Source organism: Capra hircus, chromosome 7 (genome assembly GCF_001704415.2).
Source record: "Capra hircus breed San Clemente chromosome 7, ASM170441v1, whole genome shotgun sequence".
NCBI lineage: Eukaryota > Metazoa > Chordata > Mammalia > Artiodactyla > Bovidae > Capra > Capra hircus.
Window position 1 is genome coordinate 49,774,970 of NC_030814.1, and position 15,673 is coordinate 49,790,642.

General features: G+C 48.7%; 1 protein-coding gene across 9 annotated transcripts in view; it reads right to left on the minus strand.

Annotated features, from left to right (window-relative positions):
- ABLIM3 (actin binding LIM protein family member 3) overlaps positions 1–15,673 on the minus strand; it is a 132,771-nt gene that overhangs the window by 9,839 nt on the left and 107,259 nt on the right. For 2 of the 9 annotated variants that reach the window (XM_005683146.3, XM_005683147.3), the window contains 9 exons: positions 14,199–14,228; positions 13,583–13,712; positions 12,824–12,922; positions 11,446–11,493; positions 10,253–10,387; positions 8,742–8,806; positions 1,844–1,991; positions 663–692; positions 15–73 (listed from right to left, as the gene is read on the minus strand). In XM_005683146.3, the coding sequence (XP_005683203.2) occupies positions 15–73; positions 663–692; positions 1,844–1,991; positions 8,742–8,806; positions 10,253–10,387; positions 11,446–11,493; positions 12,824–12,922; positions 13,583–13,712; positions 14,199–14,228 (744 nt within the window). The remainder of the gene's footprint in view (positions 1–14; positions 74–662; positions 693–1,843; positions 1,992–8,741; positions 8,807–10,252; positions 10,388–11,445; positions 11,494–12,823; positions 12,923–13,582; positions 13,713–14,198; positions 14,229–15,673) is intronic. The other 7 variants (XM_013965678.2, XM_013965682.2, XM_013965679.2 and 4 more) reach the window with 6 other exon arrangements.

Here is a 15,673-nt window from a genome sequence, read left to right on the forward strand (position 1 = left end):
CCTCTCTTACTTACCCTGTGCAGCCCGTTTCTTCTGTAGGCAGGCAGGGAGGCAGATTTAGAGATGAGGGGATCTGAAAAGGAGCCAAGACAATTAGCAGAAGTCCCAAGCCAGGGTTTCCTCTCCCTGAGGTCATCTGGGCAAATGGCCAGGATTACTCCCCACTTTCATAGGAAGGGGCATGGACAGGGGCTGCCAGCTCCTTCCACTGCTCTCCAGGCTTACAACTGACCATCTCAGGGGTGCCTCACCCTGGCAGAATTCAAGGCCACCCTGAAGTACCCACTCACAGAGTCTTTTGGCCTTAAATGCTCACATTTACACTCCTATGATAGACCCATGTGTCCTGGCCACAGGGTGGTTCTGAACATAGGCCCTGGGATTGGAGTCGAGCTCAGAACTCAGACGGGCAGGCTCCCACATGGGTGGAAGATGTGTATGCTCGCTTTCTCTCTGGGAGCTGTTGGGCACGGCAGCCCTGGCTCCAGAACCAAAGATTAAGGCCCACCATCTGACAAACACACGGGGTGGACTATGTCAGATGAGGACTGTGCTGGAACATCCATGCTGTGTACTCATCACAGCTCAGGGGGCCCTGCAGCTGACTCGGCTCTGGCCCTCATGCAACATGATGGTCTGAAGGTAGGGTGGGCAGAACATACCACTGTCGGCCAGGTAGTGGGACCGAGGGGCTGCAAGAGAGAAGTTGGAGATCAGGTGAGTGACAGAAACAGCTCTCATTCCTGGGCCACCCTGGCCGGCAGGGCGGAGGGCGTCTTCAGTGCCTCTTCCCACCGGTCAGCTTCTAACTGCTGCACCTGCAGCAGGTCCTCCCTCCTCAGGCCAGCCCAGAGCAGGCGCTGTGTGATATTTGCTGCACACATGGCATTGAATGGAGCTAAATTTTGACCAGCACTGATAGAATGCAGAGCCCAGAGCCAGGGGTTGAAAACAGTGCCCCTCAGTGGTCAAACAGGGAGACAGCTCATCAGTTCATCCTGGCTCTGCCATTAATAGATGCCCAGCTTCAGATTAGTAAACCATGCTTATCTGTAAGATAGGGAAGGACAGTGTCTCCTTTATAGGGTTCTTGTGAAAGATATAGGGCACTATACAGTAAATATCAGGACGGTGTCTGACAGATACAAACCCTCAATAAAACTGGCTTTATCATCATCACTACCACTGTCATCTTCGATCTCACCTGGAGTCAGGTGCAGTACATACAGCAAAGAGGGGAAAAAGCTTATGGCCTGAGTCACTCTGTGTTGGGTCTGACTTTGGGCAAGGGGTCTCTCCTCTATGAAGTGAGTGGTAATAATCCCTCTACATTCTGGGTCTTTGTGAGGACCAGGGCTATAGTGTATCTGCAAATGCCCAGCATACTGGATTATAATTGATACCTTTGTTTATCCATTAGGTATTGAGCTGAGACAGGACTTCCGGCAGGACTGAATCCCACAGGGGTAAGCAAGAGATGAGGCAGGCAGAGTCGTGTGTGGGTCCAGGAACAGGGAGGAGCCTCTCAGGGCAGAATGCTTGAACCAAGCCTCTGATTGTACACTTCCAGTGATGGAAGGCTCAACTACCTCAACAGTCAGCCCTGTTTATCTTCAGACCATTAGAAGAGTTTTCTTTCTTTACGTGGCACCTGACTGGAAGTCACAGCTTCAGATTGACCCAAAGAGGCAGAAGTGCCTCCTCAGGTCAGAGCATGGTCTTTAGCCTGTATTCTAGACCCTGGTGAGGCTGTGTAGGAGGTTAGAGTCACTTAGGGAAGAACTGATGGGAAAGAAAGTGCCCCCTCCCACCCCCACCCAGCAGGCTCTGGGGCAGTGCTTACAGCCATTTAGGGACACATCGTAGCCAGCTGTGTGCAGGGCCTCACGGCTGCTGGTGGAGCTGCGGGGCGGGGTCCAGGGGTCTGCATAGGAACTGGACCTGGCCTTCATCTCTTCCTTCAGAATTAGTCTGCCGATTCCACTCTGGAGCTGGGAGTGGGAGAGGAGGAAGATGAAGTTAGAAGGAAACAAAGAACACTGGGCTGAAACAGGCCTGGGGAGGGCTGAGGGACCAGACTCTAGAGTGAACCTCTCACATTTTTTGCCTTCCTCGTGTCCCTCTACCTTCGTAGCATCCATGTTTTCTTTAGGGGGACTTCATTTCTCTTCCACAAAGGGTCCTGTGGTCAGAGGGGGGCCCTGGTGGTAGGCACAGAAATAAGACCTGGCCAACAACAGCATTAACCCTGTCCACAGTGACTGGTTCAGCGATGGACAGATGGCGCTAGCTAGGCCAGGGAGAGCCTTCCTGGGACTCTTGGAGTTGCTGGCACCCAATTTTTAAAAAACAGACATTTTTTTGGGGGGGAGGGGGTGAAATTCACAAAACATAAAATTAACCATTTTAAAGTGTCCACAGAATACAGTGAGTGGCATTTAGTACATTGCTGAAACTGTGTAGCCACAACCTCCACCGATTTTCACATCATTTTTATCATTTTACCCCCAAACAGACCCTCTACTCATTAAATGATCACTCTTTCCCCCCTTTCCTTCTAGGCCTTGATAATCACCAGTCTCGGTTCTGTCTCGTGGATTTACCCCTTCTGGATATTCCATATACATGGAACCGTACAGTGTGTGGGCTTTTGTGTCCTTCTTTCTCTAAGCACAGTGTTTGCAGGGCTCATATACACTGTCCCGTGTATCAGCTCTTCATTCTTTTTGAAGCTGATACTCTGTCATATGGATATGCCACACTTTGTTTATTCATTCGCGAGCTCATGAACATTTGGACTGCTTCCACCTCTTGGTTATTGTGAGTGGTACTGCCATGACCTGCGTGTATGTTACTGAGTACCGGTTTTTAGTTCTTCTGGGTATATACCTAGGAATGGAATTGATGGGTCTGTGAACAAAGAACACCTCCTGCCACATCAATAAACAAAGGATGTTGCAGCCATCAAACCAACCTCTGCAGCCACCCCCGCCCCCAACGGTGCACCCTGAGGGGATTCAGAGTGGAGTAAAACAGGATACTGGCCCTAGATAGCTAAGGTGCGTGTCAGATGAATCATTTCAGTGAGCCCAGACTCTTGCATCTTACCATACAAAGAAAAGGGCTAAATTCATTAACTTGAGATGTTTGTTTTTCCCTTAATTATAATCTTTTGATGTTTGACTATTTTTTGTTTTGTTTTACAGAAACTCCTTTATCTCCTGGTTCCTCCCTTACCTCTTCAGAACTGTGCCTCAGAGATTTCTGAGCGCTTAGGTCCTTAGTGTCTGCTGAATAAAACATAATTCTCAATTTTTCAGTTGCATATATATATATATATATATTTTGTCAACAGTTTTGGCAGCCACAAAGGGACCCAGAGCAGACTTTTCTCCTCTGCCTGAACTCTAAAGGCTCCAGAGCCTAGGTACCAGCAGAGATTCTTGGGCCTGTCTGCCTCCTCAGAGTCCAGATGAATTTGGGTGAATCTCTCCTGTTATTGGGCTTCCCTTGTGGCTCAGCTGGTAAAGAATCCACCTGCACTGCAGGAGACATGGGTTCGATCCCTGGGTTGGGAAGATGCCTTGGAGAATTCCATGAAGTGTATAGTCCATGGGGTCGCAAAGAGTTGGACATGACTGAGTGACTTTCACTTCACTCTCCTATTATTGGCTGATGATCCTAAGTTTTATTCAGTGGTGTTAAACTCCTCACTGGAAGAGAGATAGGTTATCCTTGAAACTTAGTTTCAAGAGGAGGTACCTGGGTTATCTGTCCGAAGACACTGTGAAGACTTTTTGCCCAGTTTAGACACTGAGCGGGTTATCCTCAGTTGAAATACTGAGGAGACTTGGCTCAGTTGTAAGACCCTGAGTAAGGTTGGACGGAGTAATTATATAGACTGGCTTGTCGTTTTTCCTTGAATTGGATGCTTAGAGTTTCTCAAAATAAAAGTGAAGCTATCTCAAGAGAGCTTTCAGCTCAGAAGGAACGTCACCTCCTGGCTGGCAATGGCTTTCTCAGGAAATCAAGGAACTTGTGGGAGTGACAGAGGCAAGTCTTCACACTGTGCAGTTGTACCTATTAGGGTAACTCACTCTTTTTACTTAGAAACTTGCTTTCCATGGACATGCAAAAGAGCCGACCACTCCATACTCCAAGCACCCACAGTGGTCTCAGGCTACTGAAGGGAGAAACCAAAACATAGGGCTAAAAGGACTCTAGGTAAAATCTAGAGGAATTAAGCTCACATCAGCACATTGGCTCACCACCAGTCCATCACTAGTGATTTTATTTTGACAAACTGACCTTGGAATAGGGAATAAAGCTTTCAAAACAAAAAGAATAAGGATCGACAGGTTGCCAGCCTCTAAGACCCCAGACAGATTTCTGCATGTATGAAACTGAATATTTACAAGTACTTACTTCATTAGGAATTGAAGGAACTCTTGTCCTGAAAATGACTAAGGCAGGGGGTGGGGGTGGAGAGGGCCTCTTCTATTGAGTACACAGTTGAATTAGAGAAAGCCGTCTTGATAAAACATCTTTACGGAATTCTGACCTTAAAGAAACAAAAGCCCTTCTAGGGAGAACCTGCATTTCTGTCCCTGTGTCTTTGAGATGTAAGTATTCTACCTGATTTTCTCAGGCATTTTGTGTGTGTGTCATCAGTGTGGGCCATATTCACATTTCTTATTTTTAGAAACTTGCAGGACAAAGACAGTTGCTTTTAATTATCAAAAATGGTCTGCTGGCTAAATGATATTAAGTCTTTTTCACAAAGAGCAAGGCCATAGTAATCTGAGCAAGCAAATTTAACTTATTCCAACTGTTATTTATAAACTAGTAAGTTTATATTATAATACCTGATTTATAACTAAGTTTTTAAGGTGAAGCTAATGTAAATATACATATACATTACACGAGGTGTCTCTACCTCCAGAAACACTGTCAAAATTTAATTTATAAAAGAATTCTATTTAATTAGCTTAAAAGTAAGTGCTCACAAATTAAATACTTTGATGCTTTTGAACTGTGGTGTTGGAGAAGACTCTTGAGGGTCCCTTGGACTGCGAGGAGATCCAACCAGTCCATTCTAAAGGAGATCAGCCCTGGGTGTTCTTTGGAAGGAATGATGCTAAAGCTGAAACTCCAGTACTTTGGCCACCTCATGCAAAGAGTTGACTCATTGGAAAAGACTATGATGCTGGGAGGGATTGGGGGCAGGAGGAAAAGGGGACGACAGAAGATGAGATGGCTGGATGGCATCACCAATTTGATGGACGTGAGTTTGAGTGAACTCCGGGAGTTGGTGATGGACAGGGAGGCCTGGGGTGCTGCAATTCATGGGGTCACAAAGAGTCGGACACAATTGAGCAACTGAACTGAACTGAATTGAAACAAAATGAAACTGGCCAGAATGAATTTCACGTTCATCTAGGAAATATTCAATATTAAATTAATACCTGGTATTAAAGCTAACTTAAGCTTGCTGGTTTAATTAAGACAGACATCTCTTTTGTCAGGATTTACTGAAGGTCAGTAAGTTCATGTTATTTCTGTTGCAGCGTTTGTCAGCAAAAAAAATTGGTATAATGATATTTTTGCAAGTTATAAAAATAAAGGTAAATGAGACTCAAGTTTTCAGGTGAACCCTTTAGGAATAATTATGATTTGGTTTTTTAACTGCTTTTGAACTGTGTTATTGGAGAAGACTCTTGAGAATCCCTTGGACTGCAAGGAGATCCAACCAGTCCATCCTAAAGGAAATCATTGGAAGGACTGATGCTGAAGCTGAAACTCCAATATTTTGGCCACCGGATGCAAAGAACTGACTCCTTGGAAAAGACGCTGATGCTGGGAAAGATTGAAGGCAGGAGGTGATGGGGACGACAGAGGATGAGATGATTGGATGGCATCACCAGCTCAATAGACATGAGTTTGAGTAAGCTCTGGGAGTTGGTGATGGACAGGAAGCCTGGCGTGCTGTAGTCCATTGGGTTGCAAAGAGTAGGACACGACTGAGCGACTGAACTGATGATTTGGGTGTATTGATTTAAATAGTTTCTGCAGATTTTTGGTAACTGAAAACTTAAGAGTTTTTCCTATTAATTTTAAAATTGTTCTTTCATATTGGAGGTGATTTACCATGCTGTATTAGTTTCAGGTGTATAGACAAATGATTCAATTATACATATAAATATATCCATTTTTCAGATTCTTTTTCCATAAAGGTTATTATAGAATATTGAGTTCCCCGTGATATACAGTAGGTCAAAAAGACAAAACATTGCAAAAACAAATACAAATCACTTATAGAAAAAGAATCTCACACAACCTGTCAAAAGCAGTATTGCAAGAAAACTTTGTTCTCTTAACAGAGAGAGGAACCAAATCCAGTCTTGTGCCAGCCTGCTTCTAATAGTAATATGCAGTTACCTGTGTTTGTTTTTGAAATTGTCACTTTGGTGACAGCTGGTCAAGTAAGTAAGGTTTCACAGTGATCTATGATCCTGTTTGGCCAAGTGGTTTGAAACCTTTGTGATATTTTTGACAAATGTCCCAAATAACAAATTCTAACTGAAGTTATTTGATCCCTAGCTAACTCTGGGATGCTTCAAAGAAATTCTGAGGCATCTCAGAAATTGGTATTTATTTAGTATGTTATTAATAAATCAGGGGTCTCCATCCTCTGGGCCATGGACTGGTACCTTCTGTCAGATCAGTGGTGGCCAGATTAGACATAAAGTGCATAATAAATGTAATGTACTTTAATCATCCTGAAACCATCCCCCTGGTCCATGGAAAAATTATCTTCCATAGAACAGTCCCTGGTACCAAAGGTTGGGGACTGCTGTGTTAAATTACTTGAGAAGCACTGTCAAGGTTATATTGTATGGGTAAATATCATTAATATAGATATTCCAAAATGTATATGGAATTCCTGAAAATCTGATACATCCTACTATAAAGTTATAAGCCATAATTCTAGTTCTCTTAAAATGTTCTATATCACAAATATCCAAGTATCTTGTCAGTTATAATAAGTCAGATCTTTAACCTTGCCATTTTAAGTCTTGTTGTTTATAGACAATCACTGTTTTACTCTGACACTTCCATAAAATGGAAATCTTTAAAAAGATTAATTAAAAATGACTTTTGATAAGCATAAGTTTCTGATAACTTTTAGATCATACTCCTGAACTGGGTAAGAAATTTAAAAACGAATGGAAAACCTAACAACTTCATCTAGATTAACAGGAATTAATTACATGAGACTGAATGAATTGATAAATATGATTGATAACTTTATGACTTTTTCTGATATATACTGATTTTTAATTTCTGTTTTTCAGAAAAACTTCCCTCTTACACTATGACCTACAGCAAGTTGGTAAAGTATACCTTTGTAAACAAAGATGAAACATTTACCTTTGTTTCCCTACCTGATCCTTCCAGAATTTGGCTTTTCCAGCTGGATTCCCTGTGGACTTGTTGACCAGGTTACAACTAGTTATACTAATGACTCTTCTAGTTTGTTCTGTCTTGTTGTTTTCAAATTATTTATACTTTGTGCCTCTCTCTGCTACACTATCAGTTTATTAATGTTACCAGCTGTATTGCTATATTCTGTTTTATAAGATTGTTATCTCTTACATTACCAACATGTAATCAAGCCTCCAATAAATTTAATGTTATCTCAAGGCAGTTGATCATGTCCATAACTCTACATACAATAATTGTAATAGTGCAACTCTAGATATGGGAAGAAGGAACAAGGGAAAACATTTCCTGGATCATAACAGACTAGTAAGACACATGGCCCAGAGACTTTTAGATTATCAGTAGGGCCTAATCCAAGAAAAAATCAGCACATTCAGCGGCCTGTCAACAGAATCTTTGCCTGATCTAGGAATGCACCTTCCTGGCACCAAGGGACAAAATCGGTCATGCAGTGCCTCCAAAACTGGTCACATTTATTACCAAGAGGAAGCACTGTGAGCAAAGAATGTCACCTGCCATATCAATAAACAAAGGATGTTGCTGCCACCAACCTCTGTGGCTCCTCTCAGTGGTATACCCTGAGGGGATTCAGGATGGAGGAGAACAGGATACCGACCTTAGACAGTGCAATTTAGACAGGTGCAAATTAAGGAATGATTTCAGTGAGCCCAGGCCCTTGCGTCTTCCCATACATAGAAAAGGGCTAAATTCATTACCTGGAAGTGTCTGTTTTTTCTTTAGTCTAGTCAGCAGCAATCTTTTGATGTTCAACTTCCTGATTTTTTTTTTTTTTTTAGCAAAACCTATATATCCTGGCTCCTCCCTTACCTCTTTGGAACACTATCTCAGAGCTATCTGAGAGGCTGAATCCTGGGCTTAGGTCCTCAGTATATATGCTGAATAAAACATAATCCTTACCTTTTAGGTGGTGTGTGTGTTTTCCGTCGACAGTTCCTGTTGTCATTCTACACGGTAACTTGGTGAGGGCCACAGACTCCCTCAGCAGCCGCACCACCTTCCATTCCTACCAGCGACATATAAGTCACTGGTGCCCACTGACCACCTGACGGCATGAATAGCCTACAGCTAATCCTACCGGCTGACTTTTCTGTTATGCCAAGTTTTGCATTTCTTTTTTGTTTTATCATAGTTTGAGTTTGGTTTCTGTCCCTCACAAATGAGAAAACCCTCAGTAACATGCCCCGGCAGCACCCCATTCAGTGGTGTGGCCTGCTCACCTTGTGCATACTGCGGTCGAAGTCGTCCTCCTCTCCTCCGGATGAGAATCTCCTGGCTCGGGGCACTGCCGGGAAAGACAGCTAGGGTCAGCCCCTCCCCTGGGGAGAGGGCGTGGGCGGCAGTACAGCCTTCACAGGGGCTCTCTGCCTGGTGCTGCCACTTTCTAGACGGGCGACCCCTCACAAGTGCACTTTGGTGAGCTGCCTTTACTGTGGGCCTCCCTGTACTGAGACACCCAGTGTCCCTTCCCATTCGTAGGCTAGAAAGCGCCAGCAAAGCTAACAGCCCAGAGTTAATAAGCCACGATGTTAGGACTCTTGCTGACATTGGCAGGAAAGCTGTTCTCTCCGCCAAGGGCAGGGGGTCAGCCTGGACCCGCCAGAGCTCATCCTGGCGTGAGGACAGTCAGCCTGAGGCTGCAGCCACCCAGCCCTGAGGACTGCTCAGGTCCTGGTGGTTCCCACCCACCCCTAGATCCAGCTGTACCCCAGAAACTTCCAGTCACCTGACCCAGGAAATCCTTGTTTCGCCTCAAGCCATTTGGAGATTTAAAAAAATATTGTTTCTCCTTTTTTTGTGATTGAAATAGTCTCATCTAAGAGTCCCCTCTGAACACTCTCCTGTGGACACTGCCCACTCCTCCACTCTGGGTTACAATTGGGCTTGTGTTGTAATTCTTTTCCAAATGGAGAATTCTTTGAAGGTAGGGCAGGGTCCCCTCTGAGCTCCCATGAAACTGCTCAAAATGGACATTCATTACTAAAGATACATGCTGAAGCAAAGTGGCACTTAATGACAGCTCCTTGCCATACTCGAAAGGAACACCATCTGGCGGGCTGGCACCTTGAGGACCATTAAGAGACCCCACCAGGTGCCTACGAGAATCTTCCAATGCCCACAGTCCTCTCTTTTCCATTTTCCAAACCATTTCCCACCTACAGCCAAAGTGGTCTCTTAGAAACATAAATCTGATCACGCCACCACTTTTAACAACTTCCTACTATTTTGGATAAAGATCAAAATCTTCAAGGCCCTGTGGTATCTGGCCTCTCACCCCCACCCCTGCCCTTCCCTCTCTGAGCTCAGGGTTAAGCTGACAGCCTTTCCTTTGCTCCAGTAGAGCCCGGCCTCTGATCTTGCGTCTCTGCAGCTGTGTTTCTATACCCTGTAGGCTTACCTGCTCCTCACCCTTCCTCTGGCAGCCGAGGCTCTGCATTTAAGAAGCTTCTGTCATCTTCCAGGCTGCATGGCACGCCCCTGCCATCAGCTCTCTACCTGCTGTACCTCACCACCCTCTCCAGCATGGGGCCCATGTCTTGTCTACAAGGGCAAGGACCTGCTCTAGGTTGCTTTCCAGTGTCTCCTGAAGGCCCATGACTGCCCTCAGTACATGTTTGCTGAGTAAATGCATTATTGTGTGAAGGAATGGCGACTATCTGTCCTAGCCCTCTGAGTCCCCGGTGTGGGTGACAGGGCTCTGGTCCTGGCTCCCTTGTGGAGGGGGTGGTACCTTTGGGGGACCCGTGGTAGGTCCAGTACTCAGACTCCGTCGCGTAGTAGGGGTCTGGTGAGTAGGCTGGACTGTACTTCGAGGCCTGGCTGATGTCTTCACTTGTTTTGCTCTTGGTTGCTGTCGACAAATCACCTGCAAAGGACCCGGAGAAAGAGCTTCAGGGAGGCCGATGTCCTAGGAAGTGTCCTAGACACACTGTCCCTTTTCACTGGGCTCCAGCCCAGGGGAGGGAAGCCACATCCAGGCGAGGGTCTGGGACGTGAGCGTTCCAAGCACTTGTGAAAGTGCTTGGAAAAGCACTGAGGTCAAGCCTCTCATTTCACAGTTGGGAATCTGAACACCTGGTGGGGAGGGCCTTGCTCAGACCACACAGCGAGTGGGACCGGAACTGGATCAGAATGAACATGTCTCAGCAGTGGTTCCCACTCTGAGCACAGGCAGGATCCCACTCTGAGCGCAGGTAGGAGTCATGAATGAAGCGGGTTACAGTGCAGAGTCGTGTAGGCTACAAGCTTAGTATTCCTAATGAAGGAAGTCTAGGGCAGGGGAGGGGTCAGGGTATCTGACTGGTAAATAAATTTGGGTGCAGGTGGCCCACAGGCCATTCTGTAAGAAACACTAAATGGATGAACAAATGAATGAAGGCACCCTCAGCCCCTTCCTCATCCACACCCCGTCTACAGGCCTCCAGGTATGTACTCCCAGGACACGGTGACAGAGAGCAGCTTAGAGCAGTGGTTCCCAAGCTGGGCTGGACATTAGAATTACCTGGAGAAACTTACAAATACACAACTTGGATTAAGTCCGGGGTGGGGCCCAGGAACCTGTATGCATCCCATGGGATTCTCACGGACCTCCAAGTTTGAGGACAAATGCCTGGGAGCGTCACTCTCCCAGGGCCACCTGCATTTGACAAGGGTTACTCTGACCATGGACCTTAGGACACCACCCAGCAGGGAAAGGTGAGGGTGGGGGGCGGTGAGGTGGTGGGGAAGGACATAGGGGATACAGGCCTTCCTTGCCCTTTTGAAATGACACCCCCCCTCCAAGGCCAACATGAGTGAGCGGCCGACACGGACTGAGTTGCATCCTTGTCGGTGTCCCTCTCAGTGGCCCTGCCGAGCCACCTGCACAGGTTATTAACTGCCCCTCCCCTTGCCTGGCCGAGCCCTCTCCGCCCCTGACCATACCATGCCGCTTGTAGATCGGGGGTTTCCGGTAGATGTTACTTTCTCCAGCTGCCAGACAGACCAGGGAGGGACAGTGGAAAGGAGAGAGAAAGACAGGAGAACAGGATACAGCAGTTGGTCAGTTGGTCCCAGAAGAGAGGTGCTTAGCAGCTTCTCCTGAGGCTTTTCCCACCCCTCCCCGTGGACTTCCTCTTCTAAAGCTGAGCCTCCAACCTCATCCCATCTGGTTCCAGGAAAGATGAGGGGAAACGGGGTGGATGGATTCAAACTGGGCTGAGGCAGGGGCTTGGGCTGGAATGGTGGGCATGCAGGTAAAGGCAGGCTTGTGCTCAGCAAGACTCCATGCGGGAAGATGCCCCCGCCTCCACTCAGCGGCCATGCTTCCTTCCGCATGGACGTCCCCAGAACCTTTTCGCCACGGTTCCGCACTCTTGCCACCCCCACCCTCCACCCAAATAAACCAGATGAGAACTTTCTGGGGCAACTGAGAATGATGTAGAAGAAACGGCAGGACCAACTTCTGGGAAAAAGTTGAGTGGGCAGTGAAAACCTGGGCTCAGAGTTGGGAGACCGGGGCCTAAGCCTGGCTCTGCTGAATTTAGGGTAAGACCTTTTCCATGGGCCCCCACCCTCTGCCTTCCTCTACCTTCCCATCACCTTCCCTCATGCTCACCACCTCCAGCTGCTCTGGCCTGCTGCAGGCAGTGTTTTAGGGCCTTTGGAGTGGCTGTTTCCTCCACCCAGGATGTTTAACCCTGCGATATCTTTGGCTTCAATGTCACCTCCTCCAAGAAGCCCTTCCTGACTACCTCATCTAGCCCAGCCTCCTCCACCCTGTCACTTTACCACAGTGCCCTGTTTTTATTATGTTTAGCATTCATCTCCTGAAATTATACTTTTACTTGTTTACTTATTTATTAGCTCTCTTCCCACATTAGAACTTAAAACACCCCGAAGTCAGGGAGTGGGCTGTTTTGAGCACAGCTGCACCTTCAGGATCCAGAACAGGGCTGGCTGTCCGGAAGCAACAACTCAGCCTCCAGGAAGCTAAGTCCCGGTCCTGAGGTCACGAGCTTATAAGCAGCAGAATTAAGGATCCAGTCCCAAGAGTTTTGGTGCAAAAGCCCATGATGTGGTTACTGCCACGTCCCATCACAGCCCTCAGTCCTTCTAGGCACTTCCCTGGACTGCTTCCTGGTGGTCCCGATCAAAGCTGGTTCTGTCTTGTGGATGGGCTAAGGTTAGTGGGCGTGTTGGAGCTGGAGGCGGGCTAGTGCAGGTGACTGGTTAGGGAGGGTCCCCAGCACGCATTTCTCCTCGGTGCCGGTGACCCCACGGAGCATGCACCCATGCCGGGAATTCCAGGCTGGCAGCCTACCTGGGATGTGAAAGTGCTTGGGAGCCTGGTAAGAGGTCGGAGTGGAGGACCTCACATCTAACTGGCTATGGTATGGAGAGCTCCGGCCACTCTCGGGCCCTGGAGCGCGCAGGCAGTGGTCCCCAGAGAGAAGAGAGGCACAGAGAAAACAGGCATTAATGCAGCGGCGGCAGTGACGGCAGCAGCGAGGTGGCGCCGGCGGGATGCGGGAGTGCTGTGCTCTCATGCACGCGTCGGCAGAAACAGGCTTGGCCCCGCTGTCCTGCTTCACCCCCAAGTCAGATTTTGTGGGTTGTGAGAACCAACAGCACTGAGCGTCTTTGCCCCTCTTAGCGCCCCACCTGGGCCACTCCCTTAATCACTCTGCCCACTTCATCCCTAACCACTGAATGGCCCTTGGTTGAGCCAGGCCACTCTGGTCCTCTGGTCCTACCCTCTGGAGGGGGCAGGACAAACGATGGAGACGCAGGCGTCTTCTCTCAGCCAGGGCGGCTGGGCGGTCTGCCACTTCCCCCGCCCCCAACCCCAGCAGCACCCCAGCCACCTCCTGAGGCATCTCAGTGCCACGTATCCCTCCTCTTCCCCTGCCAGGGGCATTGGCGGGGACTTGGTGAGGCCTGGGTGCCACAGGCCTCCTGGGAACCATGCTGCGATGGAGATGTCCCACAGAACCCCATGCTGTCTCCACAGCTGGGGACGTAAACCACGGTGCTGTCCCTTGGCTTTTCCTGTCCCTTTGGGGGCTTCCCCCTTCCTTACCGGAGCGGTAGTAGTGATGAGGTGAGCGGGAGAAGGTGGGGGACATGCCCTGCCGGCTGTAGGTGGGGGAGTCGATGTATCCTGGGCTGGAGGCCCGTCTCTGCCGGAGGTCCAGGTTCTCATAGATGTCCTGAAGGGGAGGAAGCAGGGCCATGAGCAAGACCCACACTCGGGGAGCCTGGAGCCAAGGGTCCGGCAGGCAGCAGGGAGAGTGACGTGACTCTGGGATCCCCGGGGCCTGAAGCACGGTGCTGCCCTCCTGAATACAGATGCCCCCTCCCTGGGTGACGTGTAGCCCAAGAGGCTGCAGTGGCTTCTCAGGGCCTTCGCCTGCTCCCACGCACCCTTGAATGCAACCCATAGGTCAAGTCCCAGGGATCCTGACCGAGGATCACAAAAGCGTCAGGGAGGCCATCCCTGGAAGGAAGGTTCTCCCCGCCATCTCTGCCCTTTAAGTCACTGCCACTTCCTCTGGGTCATGCTCTTAACTCTCCCCATCTCTGCTCAGGTTGTGGGAGCACCTTTGGAGGCTGTGCAAGAGCTAAATCAGGAGTCTGCTTGGTCAGCATAAAAGGATACGATTCTAGAAAAGGTCTCCCGGAACCAGCTTAATTACCTGGGAGTAGGGAGATAAGGTTCCCAGCGACTTGGAGGCGAAGTGTGAAGGCAGCCATGGAAGGAGCGAAAGGAGAGAGGAGGGTGAGAGGGAGGGACAGAGAGTGGTTACACGGAGCAGAGAGAGGCCTGCAGCTGCCCTGCAGCCCCCCACCCTGGGTAACACTTCACCTGCCAGGATGTCAGCGGTGCTCATGGGTGGGAGGGAACCTTGAGATCATATCCCCGAGAGGGGACGAGGGGGCTCAGGGCCCCTCAGGAAAGGATCAGTAGGGTCTTCACTGGGACCCCAGCTTCCCCACGGCAAGCTCAGAGCCAGTCCATGGCCCTTCCCTGTCCCTCTATCAGTTCACACCCCCTCTGTGGTTCAGAGGACAGGGCCCAGGGCAGGGGTCCCAAATGCAGGGCCAAGCAAGAGCCAGGCTGGTGCCATCAAGGCAGGAGTTGGGCTGGTGGGCAGGGAGCAGGAAGCTGGGGATGGGAGGCATCGCCCACAGAGGGGATGGCGCTCAGCTCCAGGGCACTCAGGCCAACCCCAGGCTAACACAGCTTCTTATTTCCAAGACAAGACAGAAGAACAGACACCTATGTGAACTCTCCTAATGTCTGAATGTTGATAACTAATTTACATTTTAAAGACACTCTGTGAGTGAAACAAAACAAATCTGGCGCTGGCCTGTGGCCCCCCATTTGCCATCTCTGGCTTCAGGAGACTCAGCCTCTACCAAATGCTTGGTTTCCTTTTACTGGTCCATTTCAGAGGCCAGAACTCAGAAAATCTCAGCACTGGGCTCTTAAACCAAATGAAACCTCATCCTCTTTAAGAGAGGAAGGGGTCAGCAGTGAAGTGGGGACAAGGCCAGGGCCCCTTCTAAAGTGCCAGATGATCTCCACGCAGGGGCCTGGGATGGGTTGGACACCTCCTGGGATGTCTGCTGCCAGGACCTCTGGTAGCAGGACCACTGCCTGCCTCAGAGAATGCTTTCTCTTGTCCAGCAGCCATTTAGTTATTTCAAAACCCTTCTGATGCTGCCTTTTTATAAGAGTGTCTCTTGCCCTGAGCACAGGCCAGGGGCAACACCCAGAGAACCTACCTAACCAGGGTTTATAAACTTAACTGGCCTCTTAGCCTGGCTGGTGATGAGAGCTAGAGGCTGTGTATAAAACCTCTCCACGGTAAGAGGAAAAACAGCTCAAGCAATAAGTGGTCACAGGTTCTTGGCTTTAATGTTGGGGTTCTTAGGGTGTAGTGGGGATCAGAGAGAATTGGGGAGCTGGTGTCCTGACTACAGAGGGTGCTGCTCCCCATCTCCAGGTGGTGGAAATACTGGGGTTGTGTTGCCAGCTCTGATTTTTCAAGAAAAGCCAGATTTTGGAAGAAATGGCTTGATTTTTAAGTGTTGACTATAAAAACCAGTTTGAAAGAGTCTGGGGGCCACCAGTATGGAGGCCTCAGTCTCTGTGATTGAGGGGCCT